A 26,064-nucleotide genomic window follows, 5' to 3' on the forward strand; every position below is an offset into this window, starting at 1 on the left:
AACTAGATCGTAATTTCTAGTTGTTTGTTTTATTATATTGAGGTCACATCAATAATGAGTTATTTTTAACTTTGTGGAGATAAAACAATTGGGAATCAATAATAGTTGTTTATATGCAAAGAAATTATATTCAGTTGAAGAAGGCACAGCCTTTACTTTACTAGTCTAAGTCTTGAGGTATTGTTTTAATTTAATCTTATTAGGGGTCTCAGTGTGTAGGTGCCTCTGCTTTTTCCCTCTTGATCGATGGGCAGTAACTGCTGCTTAAGATGATAATTTGAACTAGGCTAATATATTTGGGAATTCAAGCATGTACTGCTTTGAAGTCTGTAGGAGTGGGAGGAACAAAAAAAGCCTAGAGCAGACATCCAATAATGAAGCATGTTAAATCAAAAGAATTAAACTCAAAGTTTAAGGATGCAATTTCAAACACCTCACATAGCCTCTCTCTCATATGTGTGTGGATGTGTACTGTATATGTATATGTATATACACATACGCATTTACACAGACACAGAAATCAGTCACATGCTTTTTCAAGCCATTCCATTTTTCTGCCTTTGCTGAAAGAATTTTTCTGCCTTCCCACAGAAAGATTACCATCTTATGTTTTTATATAGAAAAACTGTAGCTTTAATGTGTTTCCATCTGTGTTTTTTAGTGGAATTGTTTTGTTGACTTTGACAGTTGGACCGATCTGAAGTGTATTGTTAAATAAATATGGAATATTTAATTATATCAACAGAAATCCAGACCACTAGTTTAGAGCAGTTTGGAATACATTGACTAAGAATTGGACATACCCCGTGGAATTTTTGCTTTTCATTTATTTATTTTGGAGTGACTGGTTTTTTTTTTTTTTGAAATGCTTCAAATTTGGCAACATCCTGGGTGGTATCCTATTTACAGGTGCCCTCGGTTGGACAGTGTGTGTGAGTGTATGTGTATCTGTATTTGAAGTAGAGGGCAGGGTTTTTTAGTTTTCTCAAATGCAGAGTTTCTAGCCAGACAAATTTTTTTAAAAAGGCAAACAAAATGCATTTGTAGAAGAAACTAGAGATTTTCTAAACAGCCAGATGAATGACTTATAGACTTTACATTTACCTAATGCAAATAAGAAAACAACCTATTCCTAGACTTCTGGTATGCAGTCTGGGTTTTTGGTCCAGAGCACTTAAAGAAAAATATAGGCAAAGTAATTTTGGAATAAGAATGCCAAGTTCTTCCAGACATTGTTGGTTCAAGCCTGTGTCTGAAATAGCTTATAGTTGCTTCTTGCGAGCTGATATTGGACTGAAGTTAGACCTATTTTTACAGCAGAACAGCTAGATTATTGTTCACATAGTTTATCTGTGTTGATCCCAAGATTGAGGCCAGTGATACAGTATTCCTTGCCTAGATTTGTTTGCATATCCCTTCATTAAAGGGTGACAGATTTTTTTGTGGGGGGAAACAGACTATACACCATTTAGTTTCCTAAGTAAGGTTAAAGTAGGATAGCAACTGTGATATTTGTATGCATTACAAACCCAGGATATCAGCATGCAGCTGATTGACAAGCAGCAAACTCCTAGGCTGAATTCCAAAAATACGTTTTTCATTTGTGCAAGTAGTCCCAAGTGCCTACTTTTGCAAACAATCATGTTAGTTGAGCCAAGAATATGTGGCACTCAATTACACGCAAGTTTTAGAGTCTCAAAAGTTAGTCATTTTCTGACTATGTCGTTGGGACTGTAAACAAGTTGCTCACATGGGAATTGAATTGGGTAAGATCTACGCTAAAGCCCCCTTTATAAGTGAAGTTAATTGGTTATTAGTTAGTACAAGTTAGTGCCTGGTCTCCAAAACCTAGCTCTTCTGCATGGGCACATAACAGTGCAATGCCATATCTCCTCTGTGTAAATTGCACATGGGACACACATCTGTGAGTGTAAGACGAACAGGAAGTGCTAGAAAAGCCTGGTGTTTGGTCATTAACACCTTATCAGTTGCTACTGTGTATATACAGGTTTTCTTATCTGAGAATATGTAGGTTTTCTCATTATAATTTCTTATGCACATAAACTTTCATACATTTTTTTTGAAACAATCACTTTTTAAAAAAACTACCAGTTTCTTGGTGATTGATCACTTTCTTCTTTACTGGCATTCCTTGCTTACTAATTTATGACCATTTAGATCCTTTGCAGCCTCCCTCAGTCACATGATCATCATTAGAAAGGAGGAGGAGGAGCTTCCGGCAATGGCAGTCGCCTCTTGAGCTCCGGGAGACGCTGCGGAGTGCCAATGGGGTAAAGGGTGCTATTCCCGGCCCTCGTTCCATCTGAGGGTCGAGAGTCGGACTGTTGCACCACCCTGGCTGGCTTTGGACCTATTTTGGTCCGCCAGGGTGGTCGGGGTGGTCGGAGGGAGATCGAGGAAGAGCGGAAGAGGCTGGGCGTGAGAGCAGGCGAGGAATGGCGGCGGCACATCAGCGTCCGGCGTTTTGGCGTCTGGTGCGTACGCGCTGGCAGAGGGAGAGACAAGTGGAGCGACAGAGTGACAGAGTGGCCGGCAGGGAGGCGAGGTGGAGGCGGCCGGCAAGGAGGCCTGCGCTGATAGAAGACGCCGAAAGATCAACGCCAGGAATATCGGAGCGCTGGGTGAGCGCTGGGTGAGCGCTGGGTGAGAGCCTGGACTATTGGGCCCTTTGGGAAGGAGCCAGGACAGAGCTTTAGGACAGGACGGTGGCTGACGGTGGCTGGGGGGGGGGCTGAATCATCAGAGGCCACTGAAAGATCTGGCCTAGGGCCATGGACTTGGCCTAGGACCATGGAGAGGCTGGAGTGGTGCCTGGATCATCTGGGCCAAGAATGCCTCCCCCCCACCCACCGAGGACCCTGGATCTCTGTCCCTGAGCTCATGCCCATCCAGGACCATCTAGGGCTATCACCCATTTTTACCATTTACCATCTAGGGCTATCACCCATTTTCTACTATCTTCGCCACCTCTGTTTAGTCCTTATCATCTGGACACCTACTCCCCCCCCCCTCATCGAAGGACGAACCAGGACAATGCCTCTTACCCCACCACATTGACTTTTTTCACCATCTATAGCACCTTAACCCCCATTGGAATTTTAATAATAACTTATTCGAGGTTAGACTTGCTCTGCTTGCGGGAGGCCCCTCTCTCGCAGGTATGGCCCTTGGCTCTCTCAAGGGCCCGCCTTGATGACGGGTTCGTGAACCCCGAGAGGTGCAGGAGACGGAAGTTAAGGGGATTTTTAATATTAATTGTTTATATATTATTTATATTGTTATTTATGTATTTTATCTGTGTTTCATTGACTGTACACCGCCCCGAGTCCCTTTTTGGGAGAGGGGGCGGTTTATAAATCCAAAAATAAATAAATAAAATAAATATGTATTATCCTATTAACTTGTGTTCTCTCTTTTTTTTCTCCCACCCACCTTCTACTACCTTGCAGAGCAGAGAGATTGGAGAGGAAGGCACTGTAAGAGAGTATGCTATTTCCTCTTTTTCACATTGAAAGCAGTAAGATCATGCTAGCAACCTGGCCTAGATGCCAGAGATGCACTATGCAAACAACTTACATCACTCTCTTGAAATATTTTCCTCTCCGATTTCTGTACTCTTTGAGGAGGGGGTGGGGGGAGAACGCAAGATTTTTGCAAGCAATCTAGTCTTTGCTTCACCCTTTCCTGCTGCAGATAAAATTGCTTTGCTTTCGATGTGTAGAAGAGCTAGCAGCCCATTCTCCCCTCATAGACAAAGGCGTTGGAAAGGAAGGGATTACAGAGAATACCATGAGCTTTTTGTGTAGACTGCCTGTGGCTTTTAGTTCTCGGCTATGGGGCATTTGCATTGCTTTTGATGAGTACAAGTCAGTAAGCAGGCAATGGGCATTCCAAGGGACAGAGGAGTGGTTAGGAAACAAATAAAAGCAGAAACTGTGAAACTGATTAGTCTTGCCTTTTTTCAGCCAGAATCTGCAGTTGTAGTTTATGTGATTTCCCACTTAGTGACCACTTGGTTTAGCGGTGGAGTTGTCAATCCCAATTAAGATTGTTAAGCAAGAACTACCTATATTTCAGAAGCTAAGTGTTTTTCCCCTGTGAACCTGATTTAAGTCCCTTCTATTCAGTTTCACAATGCTTATTTAAAAATCCCCTATTCCCAGTAGAGTATCCCACAAATGAAACTGATGGCACCACTTTTGCTTGTTGTCCTTGGCAGCACATGGAAGGCACAATTCCTTAAAAAAACAGTCTTAAAAAGACAGACTTTGTGTGTATCTTGAAGAAAAACGGGGGTAAAACACGAACTGTGCATTCTGAAATGCTTTAACATTCATATAGACCCGACCCTTGGACATAATAGGATATGCTTAAACAGGCGAAGAAAGTGACTCTCAATCAACTTTTTCTCTACCTCTCTGCCTTCAAGAGTTTTCCACTGTTACTTTGTGTAGTTGTAGGCCTTTTGTGAGGCCATTCTTCCTTAACCGTGGTGTCCTCTGTATCATGTGTTTGCCTATAGTTTTCACTGGCAGCAATTGTTCTTTCCACATCATCAATTCAAAACCTTATTAGAGCAGACATTGTGGACCCTGTTTTTAACAAAAAACCCTCGGCTTCCCACATAATTAGCCATTCTGGCTAGAGCTGCTGGGAGCTGTAAATTAGAAACAGTTGCTCTAGATCATACGGTTAGGAGAACATACTTATTCATGAAAAACTTTAATAAGATCCTCCTTCGTTCTTCAAAAATTGAAGTTTTCAGAGAAATGGATTTAAAATCATTTGATTTGGGGAGAAAATATTCAGAACTAACTTTCATTGACTTGACTAGATGCTGGTTGTAACTATTAAGACTTCAGCTTGTGTAATGCAAGTTATCACGTGATTTTACTAGCACTTTTGCCATGGTGGTTAAGCAAATCCTGCTTCCTCAATTGACTTTGCTTGTTGGAAGCTGGCTGGAAGGTCATACATTTAATTACATGACCCTTAGATGCTGCAATTGTCATAAATGTAAGCCAGTTGTCAAATGCCTGAATCGCAACCACATGACTACCATATGGGGGTGGTATCACAGTCGTAATTTTGAGGACAGATTGTAAGTCACTTTCTGAGGCCATCATAATTTTGAACCATTGTTAAATGAACAGTTGTAAATTGAGGACTACCTGTAGCTACATGGGAAATAAAACTCATCTGGGCATTCATTTTTTTAAAAAAATGAATCTATTTTGCTAGCCAGAATTTTAAAAGAAAAAGATCAAGACAAGTAGAAAAATTGAGATTTTTAAACAAAACATTTTGGCTACAGAGTAATAAACAGAACCTCAATGGAAATTATATAACATACCTATCACCAGCTTCTGAAATACGCTTCTAACAAACAATATTTTAAAAGTCTGTACTTTTATCATTCTTATAATATTTATAACTTGGAATGTCAGAGTGTTTATCACATTTCACTGATGAGAATGTCACAGCATTCTGTATCTGTACTCAGATGCATCACATCTATTACATTAGAATTGTTTCTATTGTTTCTGTTATCATAAAATATTTTTAATGTTACATAATAGACCAGTGTTTCTCAAACTTGGCGACTTTAAGTCCTGTGGACTTCAACTCCCAGAATCCCCCAGCCAGCATAGCTGGCTGGGGAATTCTGGGAGTTGAAGTCCACAGGACTTAAAGTCGCCAAGTTTGAGAAACACTGTAATAGACTATCAGAGATAGTTTCCTTTCTTAGTATTTTAGTATAAGAATGCAAATGTCACAGTAGCTGTCAATTCTCCTAACATATCCAACTTTATTCATTTTACAATCTCCTAATTTAAAAAATGCAAAAGCTTGCATTTTGCTGGCATCATCTCTCTTCCCCAAATTGCTTCATAGGCACCCTTAAAAAAATGTAAAATAGTGGTCACCCCAATATTTTGTTTTGAAAATAATGATGGGGAATGGAAAAGATCCTTAAGGCTGAAAACTTCAAAGGCAATGTCCTCACCAGTCTGCCCTTTGAACAGGCTTTCTTCTCTTTCCCAAAGTAGCTACATTGTGGGAGCGCTTGTATTTTTTTAAAATTTCAACTATAGGCTCACTGGCCCAAAACCATTGAAAAAATACTCTTAAAACTCTAACTATCTTAGTGAAGACATGTGCTAGGACTTCCAAGTTTGATCTGCAAAAAGGATGGATGTCTACTGTTGGCAGCAAAGAAATGCAAGAAGCTCCATTATTGTTACTGCACTGTTTGCAATGCAGATTGAATAACCCTGACGGATGCATGTACTTTATGTCCACTTAAAGCTGTTGTATTTTAAGACATATTGTGGAATTCTTAGAAACAATATCGGATTTACTTAGTGTTGACTGTTAAACTTCTTAGATTCCCTTGGAATGTTTCAAGACGCCTACAAGTAGTAGTGTGTTTGTGTGTGCCTTCAAGTCAGTATTGACTCTTGACAACTGCCATGGCAGGTCCCTACAGTTTTCATGGTTATATTTCCAAAGTGGTTTGTCATTGCTTCCTTCCCAGGGCTGAGATAGAGGAATTGGCCTAAGGTCACCCAGCTGACTTCATGCCTAAGGCAGGACTAGAATTCCTCGTCTCCTGGTTTCTAGCCTGGTGCCTTAACTGCTTCCTCAAACTGGGTCTCTCTTTCTCTCTTTTTTTCATGAAGAAGAAAAGAAGAGACATGCGATTCTATTGTTGGCTTGTTGGATTTGTATTTCACCTTTCAGAAAGGTGTGCCTTGTCAATTTTTCTCTCTTAGCAACTGGCCCAAGAACTTCTTGAGAGTTTTCATGTCTGAAGCTGGATTTGAAACTAGGTTTCTGTCATTCTAGGTGAACCCTGTTCCTGTTACTTAACAAACTAGTTGTTGGGTGATTTGAATTTCCTTACCAAGGAATGTAGTATTCAACCCCAATTTATTCTATTAACTGGGGACAGCAGTAACAATTCTAGTGATTAATCTCAGGAGGCAGGAACAAAATTTACATCTTTCCTAGACAGCCTCTTTTAGTAGCAAGAAGTCTAGTTTGCCAGTATGTTGGGACAAACAGTTCCCATTTTGCTGCAGAACTAATAGTACTGACCCAGTTAGTATATAGATTCTCATAAAGTTGCCAATAATAGCTACTAGTCAGTCTCTGTTTGTTATTATGCAATTGGTCCCTTTCGGGAGAGGGGGCGGTATATAAACGCTAATAATAAATAAATAAATAAAAATAAATTGGTGTTTCTGGTTCTTGGCTGAATTTGTTATGCTGGCAGTTTATCGTGGAACAATATATGCTACTTTTGACAGACTTTCATTGTCTGTTATATGTAAATATAACTGCACGAGAGCAGAATGACAAATACATCATTCGATTCTGTAAGGAAAAGAGATATACTAGGACTGGAAATATTCTGACAAATTTAAATTAGAAAATATACATTGCCATTTAGAATCTTAAGCCATGATTTTTTTGGGGGGGAGGGAGATCAGGCTCTTTAAGCAGTTGTTGGCTGCACAGGAAGCATAAGACTTCCAATAAATAGCATTCATTTATAAAAGAAAGCTCAAGTTAGGATTGACTTATTTAGTCTAGACATCATTTTCCTTGCCAAAAGTTATTTTTCTCAACTCTGCCTGTCATAACTGTTTGATAAAAGGAGTCCAATTTTTTTTTTATATCAGGATAATTTTTTTGAGCTCTAGATGAGTGATATTTGAGCTTATACTATAAACTGTAATGATTTTAAATTTGTTTCAACAAGGAGGCCAACACAACTCCCACAGTAATTTCTATCTGCATAAAAGCAACACAGGGAGTGTTAAGCTTTCAGGATCCATTGATTGTGTTTGGCTATTGGATCCCATATATTGACTTTAACATGCCTTTTGGTGTTAAGAGCAAGTTTAAAACCTTTGTCTATTCATATACTGTACATAGTTGAAACTTTGAATTGGTGAATATTGAATATTGAAAATTGTGGTTTCCTTGTTACAAGTTTTATGTATGTCAAAATGTTGCTGTCAATTCCGAGTTAATAACTAATTGCTGTAAATATAAGCAACTTACTTGTACAGTAAATTGTGAACTTTTGTGTAACCAATAGGCCTAAAAAGTGTTCAACCTTGGCTAGGCTATTCCGTATACTATTACTTTGGCGGTGGCTATCACAAGAGAAGAGAGATACAAATGAAAATAAGCCAGCAATCTTTATTACTGCATATGAATGGATATATATAAAAAATACGTTTTTAATGTGTGATCAAGATGATGATGATGATGATTTATTACATTTGTTATAGCCTCTTACTCCAAAAAACTCTAAAAGATTAATGATATCAGTAAGGAAAAGAAAGTTTCTAAATTGTTTGGGAGAGATTGGGATGCTTTGTGCTTGTGAAATATTTTGTTTTTCATTAGAACCCCAAAATCCATCAGCTGGAGAAAGATGCCAAAAAAAAAAAAAGTGAGAGAATTAAAATTTGAAAAATCAGAATTCATAGATTTATTTGAATGCTAGAACTGAAAAACACTTGCAATCCTTTTACATTAAACACCCCCCCCCCCTAGATTTCCATGGTTTCTTCATTTTAGTAATATAATTTTTAGGAGGAAGAAGTAGCAATTTCATTGTGGTTTTTATTAAAGTGTGGAAGGCAAAAATTCTGGCTAACCTCATGTAATTAAATAAAGATCTAAAAGAAGTAAATCTACTTCTGTATATCCTTGTTTTATTATATGTTCCCGGCTGCTTATTTAAATGGTGGGTAGACTACTGATATGTTGCAGGCTTTTGTCCATACCAGGAATTGAATGTTACTTATTCTTTATAATCTCTGAAAATCAAAGATATTACATTAGTAACAATGTTCAGTTAATTAAGTATTTGAATCTCTTTCAGAATCCACTGTAATTGTATTAAAGATTGGGTTTATTCCAGTAGCATATGGGACTTGTCTTTTTCCCCCTTTCTCCTCCTTTCCCCCCCATTGCTTTAAGCTTAGTGCTGAAGTACACAGTTACGTTTTGCACCCTGGTGAACTGAGAGTTTTAAGTCTTCCACAATCATAGGAAGGATGGGCACTTATTAGGGTTCAATTGTAAGACGGAAGGGCTGTGATTTTCTTGTATGCTTGCAACTATCACATAGCAAGTTTGCTTAGCTGATTTTTTTAACATCAAGATTTAAATACGTTGCCATAGTCTTAGAAATTATTTGTTGTTTATGTTGTTATTCATTTCATTTCTGACCAACATAATGCTTTGCTATTAATTTCTCTGTTTTTCTTATTTCTTCGAACAGAATTATCCCTCTTTCGTCCCAGAGTTTGAGGATGAACGTGCATCATGGCCAAACACATGAATATGTTATCAAGCCTAAGTACTATCCATCAAAGAAAGTGCTCTCAGGAGAACAGTCCACAGACAGCTCTTTACCTCTAAGAATGAGCCAAGATCAGCTTGCAACATCATATCAGAGTAAGTATGGCTGAAATGCTGCAGTGAAATAAACAAACAAAAGTTAAAAGGAAGGTATGTTATTATAATAATTGAAAATCAGTAGTAAACGTCTTCTATATTGTTGCCTCCCCCTGCTTCCCGCAGCTCTTTCTGAGCCTCTCCGGCTCTCACCTTGTTCTCTGGTGATTGCTGCCAGCACAGGCGCTCCCCGGTGTTTTAAAATGCCGCAGTTTGTCGCTCAACCCCTGAGGGGAGCGGTGGAGCGCTCCGGCGCCCTTAGAGCCTCCTTGGGTGTTCCCCTTCCTGCAGAGCCCTCTGTGGAGCTCGCTTGCCTATCTTTGGTGAGAGTCTTCACTTAGTGCCCTGCGTCTCGGTCTGTGACTTGGGCTGCACGCCACCTTAGCGGTTGCTGCGCAGGCTTTCTACCCTTCTCCAGGGCGGCTAAAGAGGCAACCTCCGGCTCCAAGCCTCCCAAACCTGCCTCTAAATATGAAAGGCAGAGTCATAAAGTTCTAGGGCGCATCTGCCATAAGGCCATCAGCAAGAAGGCTCCCCCTGGTCTGGAGCCTGATGCGATCACAGAGGAGGATCCCTCCCAGCAAGTGAGGATTTCCATTGATACCTCAGGCATCTGGGGTTCTATCCAGGGATGGCAGTCACCCTCACTGTGAAGCATTCTCCTCAAGCCTCCCTTCTACCTCTGCAGGCATGGGGGTGGGGCAACCACGCAAGGCAGAACAGTGTAAAGATGAGGTTATTTTGAGCTCCCCTCAAGTAAAAGGGACATTGAAGTTGAATCCCAAACTCTGTTTGCAGTCTAACTGAAATCAGCTGCCGGGATTTCCCCACCACCACCACCTACCTCTTGGAGCAAAGAGGAACATCCCGTTTCAGTGAGAAAGGCTGATTATCTCTCCTGAGATGAAGGACTCTGTTGTGATTAAGAAAATGTGTTAAAAAGGGACCAAGGTTGCATGAGAAATGCAGTGTCTACCACCTAGCCGATTCAATCTGCTCTGAAAAGCCTGTTTTTGTTCTTCTCTGATACACTGAGAAAGCAGATCCTGCAAAGTTAGAAAAGCATGTTTCCTCTCTCTCCTTGTTTGAAAGCAAGATTGACCTTGTTTCCATCTAATTGAGCTCCAGAGGAAGGAATCCAGGAATCGCATGATAAAGCAACCCGACCCTTTCCCAATTTATGTAATCTGATCTGTTGTTAAAGCCAAGCACATGTGGCCTAATAAAGAAAGAGAAACCTGATGCAGATTCCAAGCCTTACTCCTTAAGTGGTTGTAAAAGCCTTCCACTTTTGTAAAAGTGAAAAGATCTCCATGGAAACGAAACTTGAATGAAAAAGAGGTCAGCTAGCCCAGACCCGACATCCCAAATCCTTTGAACTTTAATGATAAGTTTTCCTGACAACGAGGGGCAATAAAGATGCCCCAACCATCCCAACATCAGCTTACCTTGTGTCTGCAAAGCCTTCGGGCAGCCAAAGGGTCAAAAGGCAGATGTAGTTCAGCTGAAGAGATTGTTATGCTCTTGTGGATTGATTACTATTGTTTATGAATTATTTGGGAAGGGCTCAACCCCTATAGAAGGTACCAAGCTAGCCAGGTCCAAGACAGGTTCTGAGTTCAGGAAAAGACCCTTAGGAATTCCAAAAACTGGAGAGTCTGCTTGACAACCTAACTGGCAGAATAGCCTTGGCAACTAGAGCCGAGGTGGCACAGGGGTTAGAGTGCAGTACTGCAGGCTACTTCAGCTAACTGCTAGCTGCAGTTTGGCAGTTCAAATCTCACTGCTCATGATTGACTCAGCCTTCCATCCTTTAACAGCAAGGAAGGTGCCATTACCAATCACCCCAAACAGTAGGCACAAGCAGCGCCCTCTAGTGGCTCCTCTACAAACTGCAAGCCAGTATTTCAGGCCAACACTTGCAACACCTAGTGGCCGACAAGTGATGTGCGTCTGCATCTACAAAGCATTGCATCGCATCCTAGTGGCCAACTCGTGAACTGCGCCTGCATCTCCAAAGCCCTGCAATGCACTCTAGTGGCTGACCAGTGAACTGTGTCTACTAAGTTTTGCAACACACTCTAGTGGCTGACATGTGAACTGCACCTGCATTTACAAAGTCTGGCAATATACTCTAGTGGCTGACCCGTGAATGGCGCCTGCATCTCCAAAGCCCTGCAACCCACTCTAGTGGCTGACCAGTGAACTGTGTCTGCGTTACAAAGTTTTGCAGTGCACTGTAGTGGCTGACACATGAATTGCTCCTGCATCTACAAAGTTTTGCAATGCATCCTAGTGGCCGACAAGTGAATTGAACTCAAGAATTCATAATACATTCAAGAAATTTTCTGAGCTAACCATAGTCATAGAATCATAGCATCCTTCTAGCCATGGCAAAAAGGTCAGACAGGCCGGTTCCCATGCCTGAACCCACCACAAACTCAGAATTGGATGTCTAACTATGAGAAATCGCAGAAGCACCTCAGATAGCCTATGACCTTAGACAGCATTCGCTGAGGGCAGAACATATAGCAGGGGTGGAGAACATCAGAGCCGACTGGCTCAGCTGGACTGAGGTGGATAATTTGGAATGGAAGCTACAGCCAGCAATCTTTGAGGAGCTGGCAGAGTACTTCGGATGCCCGGAGGTCGACCTATTCGCCACCCCTCTCAATGTCCAGCTCCCGAAGTTTTATTCCAGGTACCGGACATGGGGGGCAGAGGGGGTAGATGCTTTCCGCTCCCTTGGCCCTGGGGGCTCCTCTATGCCTATCCACCCTTACCCCCGATCTCCAGGGTCATACAAAAAATCTTGTGGGAGGGGGCGGAGGTGGTACTGATTGCCTCACACTGGCCCCGAAGGCATTGGTTTGCTGATCTCCAATCCCTCTCAGTGGACAGGCCCTGGAGGATCACCCAGGAGAGGATCTCCCTCAGTCAGAGGTCACTGAAACACCTGGACCCTCAGTGGCTCCAGTTGACTGCTTGCGCTTGGGGGTTGGACTAGAAGACCTCCAAGGTCCCTTCCAACTCTGCATTTGTATTGTATTGTATTGTATTGTATTGTATTGTATTGTATTGTATCAGGTAAGTACCAACACCCTATTCCAGTTCATATTTAGCCATGGTAATTCACTGGGCAACTGGGTCATTTGCTCTCTCTCGCAAGTTCCTCCAGCTTCATGAAATGTTTGTAGGGAAAGAATGAAGAGAGATTCCCATGTCATCTGCTTTTAGTTCCGGGGGGGATGTATGATTTAAATCTAATAAATGCAATCCGTGATTGTGCACAAAACAAATAATCGTGGAAGTCTCCTGGATTTCATGACAAAAGTGGGCTGAATGTATATGTGAAAACCTCAATTTGCAATACTAGATGGCCCTGTGTAAAAAATTGAACAGCAATTGAATAGATGGAGCCTGTAGAATTTCTAAAGCATAACTTTAGAACCATCCTTCAGAATTATTAAGACTTACTCCAATTTTATAATTAAGATTGTAATTGGTTTCTTGATATTTAAAAAAATTGATTGATTCAAAACATTATATACCATTTCTGCATAGTCCGTATCAAAATATTGTGATACTCTGGGATCAGCTGATGTCTTCAGGATTCTTCCACTGGTGCAAGGACTTTACTGTAGAATCTTTGGTAGCAAAATGCTTTCTATTAATTTAGCGATTTGGATAACTTTTAAACATAATAATTATGGATTTAAGTTGAATAGTAGCAGACTCAACCTTTTTTCAGCAATCTACGGAACTTCAGGAGCAAAGTCCATTCACAAAAAAAAATCATTTTCTCCTTTCTCCTTTGTAATCCTCAAAATCACTCTGATAGATAGTGGAATTTTTAGAGCTGATTTTGATTACTTTGATCCAAAGAGGAGGAGGAAGAAAATGCCTTGTGCTATACTGTCATGTTAGCCTAGATCAGACAAGAAACACAACCAGATGAGCTATTTCTACTTTATTGTAAGACTGCATTAACCAAACCTTGCAAGTCTGAAATTACAAATTCCGCTGTCTCCTTTAGAATCTGAGAACTTATTTCTTGTCCCTTTTGAGCCTCTCTCTCCATGCATTATGCTGCTGCAAGATAGCTCTTATCTGACCATTCCCTAGGCAACATCCCTCTCTCCTTATCCTTTCCCTGTCTCCACAGGGCATTTCCACATACCATTGACATATCAGCAGTAAGCACTTCTACTGTTGGCAATATACCATTGTATTTAGCATTTTATTAAGTTATATTACAATATTGGCACTTAGCTTTTTTAAATGAAAGCAACTTCAGTGATTAATTGTAGTTGAGCTGGATGCTAAAATAAAATATGTGCAGTGGAAGTTACTTGCTGATAGTGATAAAAGCTTCAGTTGTAGATTACAGGATATGGATTCTTTAATATTAAATGTTACAAACAAGAGATTTTATGTTTTAGTGGGTTTCTTTCCCCATTAGAAGCTCTTACTAAGCCTAAGATTTTTATTGTCGTGTTGATGACTACTGTGTTATCTATCAACTTTACTTTATATGTTTTATAAAACATTTGACCTATAGCAGTCTTTCCCAATCTCCAGAATTTCTATCCAACAGGTTTCCAAACTTAACAAGGAGAGCTCAAGAAATGGATAACAAATATCATCTAAATAACAAGTTTATTTCATTTAGCAATCCTCTTTAGGGAATGTTCCTTTGAACATGTTATTTCTTGCATTTGCATATAAAAGATTGGCTTGCCTACTTCCACACCTTTTGATGCCTCTTTTTTTAAAAAAATGTTTTTAGAAAGCATGCTCTATTCACATGCATGTGCTGCTCAAAACCTGTAGATGCTGACAATGAAATCTTGTGATAAGAAGAAATTAACAGATCACTTTTTAAACAAATAAAGCAGTAGATGGGGATATTCATCACTTAAGATATTTTTAAATGTTGAAGCTGGAATTATATTCTCGTAGAATATTCTAAGCTAGTGATTTATCGTGATGTATCACACCCTTCTTTGCCTTTGTGGAGCTGTGGTGGGTGTGGCCTGTGCATGACTTGGCAACTTTAAAATTTGTGGGCTTCAACTCCCAGATATCCCTCTTCTAAGCTATAGTTCCCTGGAGCTGTATCCAGCAGAGTTAACACAAGCTTTCTGTAAATTGTGGTTCAACAACTTAACCAGCCCTGTGTTTAATGTGATGAAGTAAACTCCAGCACCAGAAATAATTGAACTTGCAGTAAAAAAGATGACACAAAATGATGATATGTTCATGTATGCACATTGTTATCAAGGAAGATTTTACTGAGGTTGATAGTGGGAATAGATAAACCGGGATCAGTTGGTTCAGTAGTGGCCTAGGTTTCTATATAGACCACCGGTGTCAAACTCGATTGCATCAAGTGACGTATCGTGATGTATCACACCCTTTTTTGCCTTTGCGAAGCTGGGGTGGGCGTGGCCTGTGCATGATGCATCCAGCCCCTGGGCTGCCAGTTTGACACCCTTGATAGAGTTTATGTTTGATACAGGAAGCAGAAGATTTCCATCATTTCACCTGGCTTATGTCCTTGTTTCAGACTGCTTCACATGCATTTTAACAAGAAACATCATCGTCTGGTTTTTATATTAGAAAAGAGAGAAAATGGAGACTGGATACAGAGTGGCTTTTCTACATGTGCGATACTTGAATTAGGAACTTTTTGACTGAAAGCCAATTTAAATTAATGTTGCTGTATATTCTTCTAAATCCAGTATTTAAATAATAGCTCTCAATTTGAATTCAGTCTTCTCAGTTTCGGGAAGGAATTACTTGTATGAGAATTTAAGAAAAAACAAAGTTCTGGCACTCTGGAATTAAGAATGCTAAGATCAACATTTACAAACACCACCCTAGAATGTTCTTTCCAACAGCATGAAGTATGATTGTACCAGAAGTCCATATCTGAAATTTTTTGAGCCTGCCACTAAATGGCCTAAAATTCCTGCCTGTTTTTTAATTTTCTCAAATAAACAGTTGAGCAAAAAATGTTACACAGGCACATCTCCATCTTTCAATAGGCTGAAATGATGCGATTGCTAACTTTCTAGGTAGAATCTAAGGTCACAATTTTGATCCTTTTCAATAAGAATTGGTAATTGCAGTCATGTTAGTAATTATTAGAGGAAACAACAGGTGAAATTAAAAGTGCAGAGTTTGCACAATAGGCAGTAAATATAGATTGAGAGTGCACACTGGAAGATATGCTTAAAATAAATATGGAACAGCTGTCTGAATTATGGCCCATTGTTGATGTTGTGCACTGAAAATAAGTTATGGGCTCCATAGAGGAATAATCAAATATGTGATCATCTAATTCAAGACCATAGAGTAGTTGAGAACTTTTAACCCAGGATTCTTGTAAACTAATCTTTTCATCTTTGCAAGCATTCTTAATATATGGGTTTGTGGTTTTTTTAGTTCCTAAAGCCCTGGAAAATGTAGAGGTCAATCTGCCAGGAATTTTTTTCTCAAGACTGCTTTAGTCAGTCTCCATTTTTTTTCTACATATCAAAACAAAGGATCAAGAAAGATATATTATTTAAGAATTGATTTATTACAATATGTCTTCCATAATATATGCTGAATACAGACTCTAATAATTAAAAAACATACTTAGCATTTTCATACTGTCTACATTGTTCTGAGGATAAAATATTACTACAATACATTGGAACTAAAAACTTCTATTTAAGCCACCAACTTGTTCTATATGTATTTTTGGACCTTACAAAAGTTCCATGATTTGTAGATTTGTAACATACATCAGCATAAAACACTTTTTTTTAAAGAATATGGAACAGGTTGAATGTACAGTCTGGCTTTAAAAACTGAATCTAAATATTTGTCTAACATCATAGATCAATAGACAGACAGACAGGCTTAAATATTGTAGAGAGATGTAAGATATCTCAGAAGATATTCTATTCTTACAAGAACCTCTGGCACTAGAATGAAGTTAATCAGTCATTACCAAGTCAGAGGATTTTTATGGACAATGTTAAAAATAGTATTCTTCTTTCAACTATGCTTCTCCTTCATGTGCCATCATCTCTTGCTTCTTGAATATTCTAAAGAAAGAAGATTGTTTATTTATTTACATTATTTACATTAAACAAACATATATGGCTGTCCAACTCACAAACAGTGATTCTGGATGGCTTACAGGATTAGCTTCACATAATGTGTTTTAAGATTGTATGATTTGGTCCATGTCTTTTGGCATATCTAGCTCAAGTCTTTACCTAGCTATTGCTTTTGGAGAAAACAGAAGCTGACAACTTCTCTTTGAAAAGTGATTATTGACAGTCTTACTCTACATATTTCATGGAATGGACATACTTGTTCAATGTATTTTTTTGAGAATTAGGAATACATACAACCAACAGAGAAATACAATTTTCCTTACACAGCTTTCTAATATCAATTTATGATAGCATTGGAACAAATCCTTGGAGCCATTAACAATTCCCCCCCCATATCTTGTCACCAAATAGACTATGTTTCACTGAGTGCCTATCGCCTTCTAGTGGCATAGCACTGCATATATTTTTTTATCCATGAGCTAGTTTGGTCTAGTAGTGGTTTTAAGGCACTAGGTTAGAAATCAAGACAGTGAGTTCTAATCCTGCCTTGGGCATGAAAACCAGATGGGTGATTTTGGACCAGCCATTTACTCTCAACCCAACTCAACTCACAAGATTGTTGTGGTGGTGAAAATAGGAGGAGGTTAGCAGAGATTGCCAAATTGTCTGCTTTGAACAAAGAAAAAAATACAATTACTTTTGTCTTTACTTGGAAACCACTTCTGGACTTTGTGCTTTAGGTGAAAACAAATGAAACTTTGTTTGTGAGTTTTATTGCTTTATAGGTCTGTTGTTATAGAAATGGCTAGTTTATATTATTGTGTAAAAGTAAAAAAGTTGATGTTTGATGTCTTATTCTACTGCACCAAAGGGAGTTGGAAATCAACACATTTTCTTTCTTTTTTTTCCATTTGCCCCACACTTCCCCCTTCCTTTCCCCCTGCTGTTTCCTAGTACTTTCTTTTGTATTTTTAATTATATTTTATAGATAAATAATAATAAATAAATGTGGTATGATCGTTACCTTGAGTTATTTATAAAAATAATTAAAGCAGCATTAATTATTTTTTTAAAAATATAGAGGAGTGAGAAGTTGCAAGAACAACACTGCAATGATTTCTTTTCTTTGGAAAAAAAGCATGCTGATAGATTTAATCTACATGCATTTAGTAGAGTAAGATCTACCAAACAGTGAGTAAACAAACACAAAATTGTGTTGTCTAGATATGTTGCTTTTTCAAAAATGCATAGTATGTATAACATAAATAGATTTATTTGATAAATACGTAAATATGACTTTTGTTTTCAAATATGGCAGCCAGATTTTGACCGCCAAGGTTCAAAAGAAAACTAGACAGTACCAAAGGGGTACAGAAAACATTTTGCTGCTATCAGGCAGTGATCTAGGGTTTTGTAGCTCAAATCTAATAGCCCAGTCAAAAACCCCTTATCTTACTATTAGCATACATCATAAACACCAATCCCACATCAGCTTCATAGAGTAAAGCTAGTTGGGGAGAAACAACACTTACTCATTAACCTTGATTCTACAATATGTTTAATCTAGTCAGTTACTAACCCAGTTAGAGCTTCTTTTTGGTTGTTCTAACAGCACATAAACATACTATAATTATGTAATTGTATGTAATTCTTGGCATGCTAGATCCATTTTCTCATAGAGCATCCTGGTATTCGATATGCTGCCACATCAGATTACAAGCAAGATTTCATGACATCATTGGAAACTTGCCCATTGGCTAGGTCAGGGGTGTCAAACTCAGTTTCAGTGAGGGCCACATCAGGATTGTGTTTGACCTTGGGGGGAGGGGTTGTGGGTGTGGCCAGGGTGAATGTGATCGGTTAGCTCTATTTTCACTGGCAGAGGCTCCATTTTTGCTGGCCGGTCCTTCGTTGTTTCCAGGGTGGCCCTGTGGGCTAGATCTAAGCACCCCACAGGTTGGATCCAGCTCATGGGCCTTGAGTTTGACACCCCTGATCTAGATTGATAGCAGGAGTATAGTTTGCCCACTGGAACTGGTCAGTAATTGAGGACTATCCTCTCTTGTAGTGAGCTCTCTAATATGAAGATTTCCTTTTTAGCAGCTTTCTCTTCAATTCATTTTCTTGGAAGTCTAGTTTAACCGTGTGCATGACTCAGTATGTTCTGCATTAAATTTAACTATTTTCATATGTTTCTCTATCACACTATCCACTCTCCCTTCTCTCCAGTAACTGAGTCAGGCAGGAATAGGGAACAGGGCCATTGCTTTTCCTTTCCCATCTTAGTTGTGACTGCAGCTAATTTGATCCAAAGCCGCAGTTATCTGGTTTTCATCTACTTTCATTTCAACATCACCAGTTCTTCACACAAAATGCTTTGAGCACAAGTATTTGCTCCTCTCCAGGTAGGTAGGTCAATTATCCGATCAGAAGACCAACAGCAGTTAATGAAAGCATCAGTATTCTTTTGTCCATTCTTTGCATCAGGTGACATCTTAAACCAAATTGATTATAATTATATGCATTTAATCTTTACGACAGTTTCTAGGAGATCAAGGGGGTGTCAATCTGTTGTTGTGCAACAAAAGGAATTGTATGACATTTGAAAGCAAATTTATTGTGGCAGAAAATACATGTGTTCTAAGATAGCGGCATTCTGAACATTAGGTCAAAGAATTTATAATGGCCATTGTGATTTTATTGGAGACCTAGAATTAAGACTATGCCTTATAGCAGGGGTCTCCAGCCTTGGCAACTTTAAGCCTGGCAGACTTCAACTCCCAGAATCCCACAGCCCGCAAAGCTGACTAGGGAATTCTGGGAGTTGAAGTCTGCCAGGCTTAAAGTTGCCAAAGTTGGAGACCCCTGCCTTATAGGACACTTGCAGTTTATGTTTACATCATTAGGTCAGAACTGAGATGAAAACAAACATTAAATACAATACAAAATATGAATATATGAACTATAGATAGACCTCAACTTACAACAATTTGTTTAGTGACAGTTCAAAGTTACAGTGGCACTGAAAAACGTGACTTATGACCATTTTTCATACTTACAAATATTACAGATCATGGTCACATGATCAAAATTCTGATTCTTGGCAACTGGCTTTTATTTATGACAATTGCAGTGTCCTGGGCTCCTGTGATCAACTTTTGGGACCATCTGACAAGCAAAGTCAATGGGGAAACCAGATTCACTTAATCATGTTACTAACTTAACAACTGTTGTGATTCACTTAACAACTGTGACAAAAAAAGTTGTAAAATGGGGCAAAACTCATTTAACAAAGTTTTCACTTAGCAACATAAATTCTGGGCTCAATTGTGGTCATAAGTCAAGGACTACCTGTAGTAATATAGTACAAAAATACAGCGTAAGAACCCAGAATAGCCCCTAAGCTGTTGGGTAGTCCTTCCCCCCAAATTGCTTCCTTGTTGTAGTAGCCGCTGAAAGAAACAGTCACTAATGGAATGACCCTTGAAATGCTTACTTTTTGAAGATATCTGGCATAAAATAAAATGGATTTGCTTAGTATAGGTGTTAGTAATTTTTGGCAGGCTTCACAGCAGTATACAATTTCAAAGCATAATAATATGTTCAGTAGATTTGACTTCTTGTTTGCTGTATATACCAACCATCAAAGTGGGGAAATTCCAGCATATCGTCCCTCCAGATTTGTGAATGAAATATGTCTGGTTTATGTAAAGGTGACTGACACAAGGGCTGATTGAAAAGAACTGTCTTCAATGTTGGTAGTACTACTGCGAATTGTACCTCACCTGATAGAGAAAAGCAGACAGCAGCCAAACATAATGAGCCCTTTGGCTTATAGAAAAGCTCCGGAACAACTGTGGCAGGGATATAAAGTAATTAGGGTTTTTCTAAAGATGTATCTTCTCAGTAAGAGCTTCAGGTCAAGCATCCATGCCAGGCCTTCTGCTGTACAAGCAAAACATGGATTGTTTGGATTTGATTTGTGTGAACTCTGTCACTGTAGCTTAGGGTTTGTGTTTGATTATGTTTGTTAAGCTCAAACCAGAGCTTAGCAAAAAATATACAGCCAGTGCTACTCCAAAACTAGACTGAAGCTAATTGAAGTTTGAATCAAGAATCTGTTCCCCAGATGTTGCTGAACTTCCAGGATCCCTTACTCTTAATTTTGTTGCCTGGATTATTTTAAATTGTAATTCAGTAACATCTGGAAGGCCGCATGTTGCCTACCTCTGATTTAAGTAATTTTAAAAAGAATTTGAGGAGAAAAAAAGGCAAGAGAAATATCATAGGTTATATTATTTTATAAAGATGTATATTTTGTCGTGATTGGGATGCCTTCTTTGGCCTTAAGTGTTTTACCAAGTTCTTAACATGTGACCTCTACTTTAACAGAATAGCGTATAGTGGTGATGTTATATTTTGGAGCCTTTAAGAATGGTAGCTGCTTTGATATTATATTCCATAAGGATTTCACTGATGGAGTAAGAGGGGGATTTGAATCCCAAATGCTTATATATAATGTATTATAGCAATCTTCCAGTTGTGTTGGACTATTACCTTCAGAATTCTCTACTAGCTTGGCCATTGACCATGCTGCTGGAAATTGTAGCCCCGCACACTTCATAAACCCCCTACTGCAGTAATAAATATGTAACAAAACTTTAATTATTTATGAAGTATAATTTCAGTTTAATTGGATTGATAGGTGTTAGATCAGGGCAATGAGAGGACAGACTCAGGTTCAAGGCAACAACAACTCTTTATTCACAGACAAGTATGTACAATCCAGCAACTGTTAGGTCTGACAGCTCTCCTTTTATAGAGAGCTGTCAGACCTCTCAACCAATCAGGTTAAACCTCTGTTCCCGCCTAAACAGAGGACTGGAGTGGAAACCACAGCAGATTGTGTGGATATCTAACTCCCCTCCCCTCTTAGTTGGAGTGTTCCAATTAGTGACGTAGTCTTTCAGGTAGGCGGGTCTTTGCCTAACTCTGGCAGACCTGCGCAGTTCATTTTGAACCGGTTCTTGGAGCAGGTCGGAGGGACCTGTGTGCTCCTCAGCTCCTCTCGGTGGAAGCTGCTGGAACTTACCCCAGGCCGCGGCTGGAGTCCTTTGAGCTATTTCACTCGGGGCTCGCTGTGGGCTTGCAACAACCTCAGGTAAATCTGCCGATTCTTTCGGGATTGAGAAGTCTGTGGAAGGAGTGACTGTTGGCTCCTTTTGGGTAGGGCCTTGGCCGGTTGGCGTCAGAGTTTCGTCTGATGCCCTAAGATTGGAGTGGGTTAGGCGACAGTGGAGTTGGTCAATGTGCCTCCTCCAATTTCTACCATCCTCTAGCTCTAACAGATAAGAGCGAGGCCCGGTGATGTCTATCACCATGGCAGGAATCCACAGTTCCCCCTGCATAGTTGTGGGCGTATACTGAATCCCCTATGCTAAAGTTCCAAATCTTGCTAGTGGAGTCTAGGGGCGATGTGGCAGAGTAGTTTGGGTGTAGCCGGTCTAGGTGGGACCTTAGCCGGCGACCCATTAGAGGCTTCTCCTGGTGGTGGCACTAGGAGTAATATGTTGTATTAGTAGATAGTGATCAACCCGTGTTTGCCAATCACCTGGGCCCATTCTGGCGAGGGCCTCTTTTGCTGAGCGCACCATTCGTTCCGCTTGTCCATTCGAGGCTGGATGGAATGGCGCGCCTAGGGCATGCCGAATTCCCTGGCTCGATAAGTCTCGAAGTGCATGGCCGTAAATTGGGGCCCGTTGTCGGAGACCAAGACGTCAGGCAGGCCATGCATGGAGAACAGTCTCCGTAGCACCTTGATGACCGCCTCTGCCATGGTAGAGGTAATCAGGGCTACCTCTAACCATTTCGAATATGGTTACAACTATTAGGAACGTTTGGCTGTGAACGGGGCCTGCAAAATCTATGTGCACCCTAGACCAGGGTGCCTGAGGACGCTCCCACTCCTTAGCGGGCGCCTCTGGGGGAGCTGGTCTGGATTCCTGACACGGAGTGCAAGTGGCCACCCACTCTTCTATCTCCCTGTCCATGTTAGGCCACCAGATGTAGCTCCTAGCAAATGCCTTCATCCTGACGATGCCAGGATGCCCCACATGCAATGCATCTAATACTGCTTGTCGCAGTTTGTTTGGAACAACCACCCGGTCCCTCCACAGTAAACATCCCTTGAGAACTGACAGTTCATCACGCTTTGCAAAAAACATTTTAAAATCGGCCCCAACAGGCCCCTTGGGCCACCCCCTCCACACCCAGTTAAGCACTTGATTAATTACATTGTCCTTCTCAGAAAAGCGGGCAACATCAGCAGAGGAGACTGATCCAGAGTCCAAACAGTCAATCAATAGGACCGGAGTCTCAGGAGTGGGGTCGGCCAATAGTTTGGGTAGGGGACAGTGGCTCAAGGTGTCGGCATGTCCCAGCGTGGAGCCTGATCGGTGTACCAGCTTGTATGTGTAGGCAGTCAGGAAAACAGTCCACCTGGTCATGCGCGGGGAAAGGGACATGGGGGTGGGTCGGTCCCCAGCCAGCAGCCCCAGCAGCGGCTTGTGATCCGTCACCAGTTCGAAGTCGCGGGCATAGAGGTACTCATGGAAGCCAGGTCACGGAAGTCGTAATATGTGGCCGCTTTTCGTAGGGCTGCGACGTATTGGTTGATGGTTTCATCTGCCTTCTGGTTCCGCATGTAGAACTCGTGTCGGCGGACATGTCGGGAAGGCTTGGGCACATAGTGTGTCTGCTGCAATGCCGTCCATGTTACTGCCTGGATCGGAGTGGGCTTGGACAGGTCTTTGGCCATCTCGAAGACCTCTCGGCCGCAGTAACCCAGGAACAGGTTCTTTTTTCGGGAGTCCGGAACTCCCATGAGGTCATTTGCCTCGAGAAAGCATTCGAACCTCAACATGTAGGTTTCCCAATGTTCGGCCACTGGGTCGTACGGAGTTGGTGGAGTGTGCATGGCCATTTTGTTTTGCTGTTTGAATTTGCCACTTTAAAATGTCTGCTCGATGCCGCACCGAATGCTGCGGGCTGGATTCACTTGCTGGATTGTCTGGTTGTTCGTTCTTTGCCAATCCTGCCTCTTGATCCCACCTTCGTCGCCAGTGTTAGATCAGGGCAATGAGAGGACAGACTCAGGTTCAAGGCAACAACAGCTCTTTATTCACAGACAAGTATGTACAATCCAGCAACTGTTAGGTCTGATAGGTCTCCTTTTATAGGGAGCTGTCAGACCTCTCAACCAATCAGGTTAAACCTCTGTTCCCCCCTAAACAGAGGACTGGAGTGGAAACCACAGCAGCTTGTGTGGATATCTAACAATAGGGTTTTGTTTTTTTAGCAAGGGCCCAAACTTTGCTTCTCCATTAATCTGTTGGGCTATTTAGTTGTGTCAAATAATTTTTTATGCCACTGTTCCTTATTTTATTGAGAAAATTGATTTTATTAATTGCAAATAGAAATATGGCTTTTTAAAAAATAAGGGCCACTTTTAAGAAGCAGCTGGTTTGGTCCTCAGTAAATCTATATGGAAAAGGTTTCCAAATAGAAATATGACTTCTTAAAAATAAAGGCTAGTTTTAAGAAGGAGCTGTTTTGATCCTCAGCAAATCTATATGGAAAATGTTTTCCTTTCATAAGCACATTTTAAGTCATAATAAGTTCAGGTTCAAAATTTTACCTCAAATCACCTCTTTTCCTCTGTTTTTGTTTTCAGCAAAAAGCTGAAAGGGCTTTTCAAGAAATAATGTGATTATTGTTCCTTGTTAATTCCAAGACGTTAAGCGTGTCATGCAGCGGTAACAATCCATCACAGCAGTCCCAGGGAGAGGATTATTCAAGAAAAACTTGATAGTTTAAAAAATATGAAGAAATTATGATTTAGTTAAAAAAATAAAGCTTTGGTCTGTGTGGGATATTCCTACATATTCTTATGGACACTGATACAGTACACAAATTAGTTAACTCTTATGATAACTATACGCAAAACACAAGGTAGAACTTTAATTAGAATACTGACTAGGCTTTCTTGAAATTGTCATCTTTTCACATTTGAAGAAACTGACAGCAGATGGCTGTCCTTGTAAGACTGGTTCTTGTAGGAGAATAAAGCAGTTCACATTTTTAACTCTATGGAATGTAGGTATCTTGCTAGAGTCGTATATCTTAGTGGAATAATGAATCAAAAACTATAGGATATGTTGAAAAATGAATTCGCAAAAATAAAGGATGATAAAAACTAGGCATACTTTTTCTTAGTATGTTAATTTTCCTCTTTTTTAAATACAAGAACAATGTCCCCACCATTTTCCGACTTGACTTTTTAGGATAATAATTGACAATACATATGTATCATATTCCCATAAATGTACAGTATGTATTGTCAATATGTCTCTTCTTCCTTTTGTATCTTGTAACACATCTTATATTTAATTCATGATTTTCTTCTCCTACCACGCAAAATTAGAGACATCTTTATGACATTCTTTAAATTATACATCAGTTGTCAAAATGTGAATTGTCTGAAACAAAAATAGCATTATAGACAAAACATTCATGTTAATTACAGAACTTATCTCCAACAATGACAAGCTATATTGTCTCCCATCTTAACATAAATTTTAAACCTCATTCCATGTCTTAATGTAATTATTTTGAAATAATATACAATTTATATTTGTCAAATGAATACCCAGGTATTTCACCTTTTTCTCAATCTCAAAACTGTTTTATTCATCAATTCTATTTAATTTTTTATTTTTGTTAACATTGTTATCTTCTGTTTGTTAGTCTTTAAATTAGCTAATGCACCAAATTCCTTTAGTTTTCCCATTAATAATTCAAGTCCCTTTAAGCAATCTTCTAAAGCCAGGACTAAATAATTTGCAAAAGTTCTCAATTTGTTTCTTTTTTAATTTTTACTCCCACAATCTTTTCATCCTGTTTTATATCTCTATTCAGAATTTCAAACACTGAAGTAAACAAAAGAGACAATAGGCTGACCTTTTTTGTTTCTTTCTGCATCTTAAAAGGTTTTGTTAGATCTCCATTAACAATAATTAGTGCTTTCTGTGAAGTATAGATCAACTTTACCCATTTTTATAAATTTGCCTCCAAAATTCAAATCCCCCAAAACTTTAAATAGAAAAGTCCAATTCAGATTATCAAAAGCTTTCTCTACATCTAAAAAAATGCAGCTTGCTTTTCATTGTGTAGAAACACACAATTTCATTCAAATATCCTAGAATGTCCAACACAGTTCTGACATCATTTTTTTAAATGGCTTTTAAGAAAAAACCGACATAAATAAATTCTGTAACAATGTTTCATTTATTCTTCATCTAGAAGAAGTAGATTTCCTTGTATAAACTAAAATCAAAAGGATATGATCAGGAAAAATCTTTGATATAATCTATACTATAGATTATAG

At 39.6% G+C, this 26,064-nt stretch overlaps 1 protein-coding gene across 2 annotated transcripts in view; it reads left to right on the plus strand.

Moving 5' to 3' along the window:
• Positions 1-26,064, plus strand: part of LTBP1 (latent transforming growth factor beta binding protein 1) — a 231,828-nt gene that overhangs the window by 51,905 nt on the left and 153,859 nt on the right. For both annotated transcript variants that reach the window (XM_081940927.1, XM_081940928.1), the window contains exon 4: positions 9,329-9,504. In XM_081940927.1, the coding sequence (XP_081797053.1) occupies positions 9,329-9,504 (176 nt within the window). The remainder of the gene's footprint in view (positions 1-9,328; positions 9,505-26,064) is intronic.

The sequence above is a fragment of the Natrix helvetica genome (genome assembly GCF_964273705.1).
Source record: "Natrix helvetica genome assembly, chromosome: 2".
NCBI lineage: Eukaryota > Metazoa > Chordata > Lepidosauria > Squamata > Natricidae > Natrix > Natrix helvetica.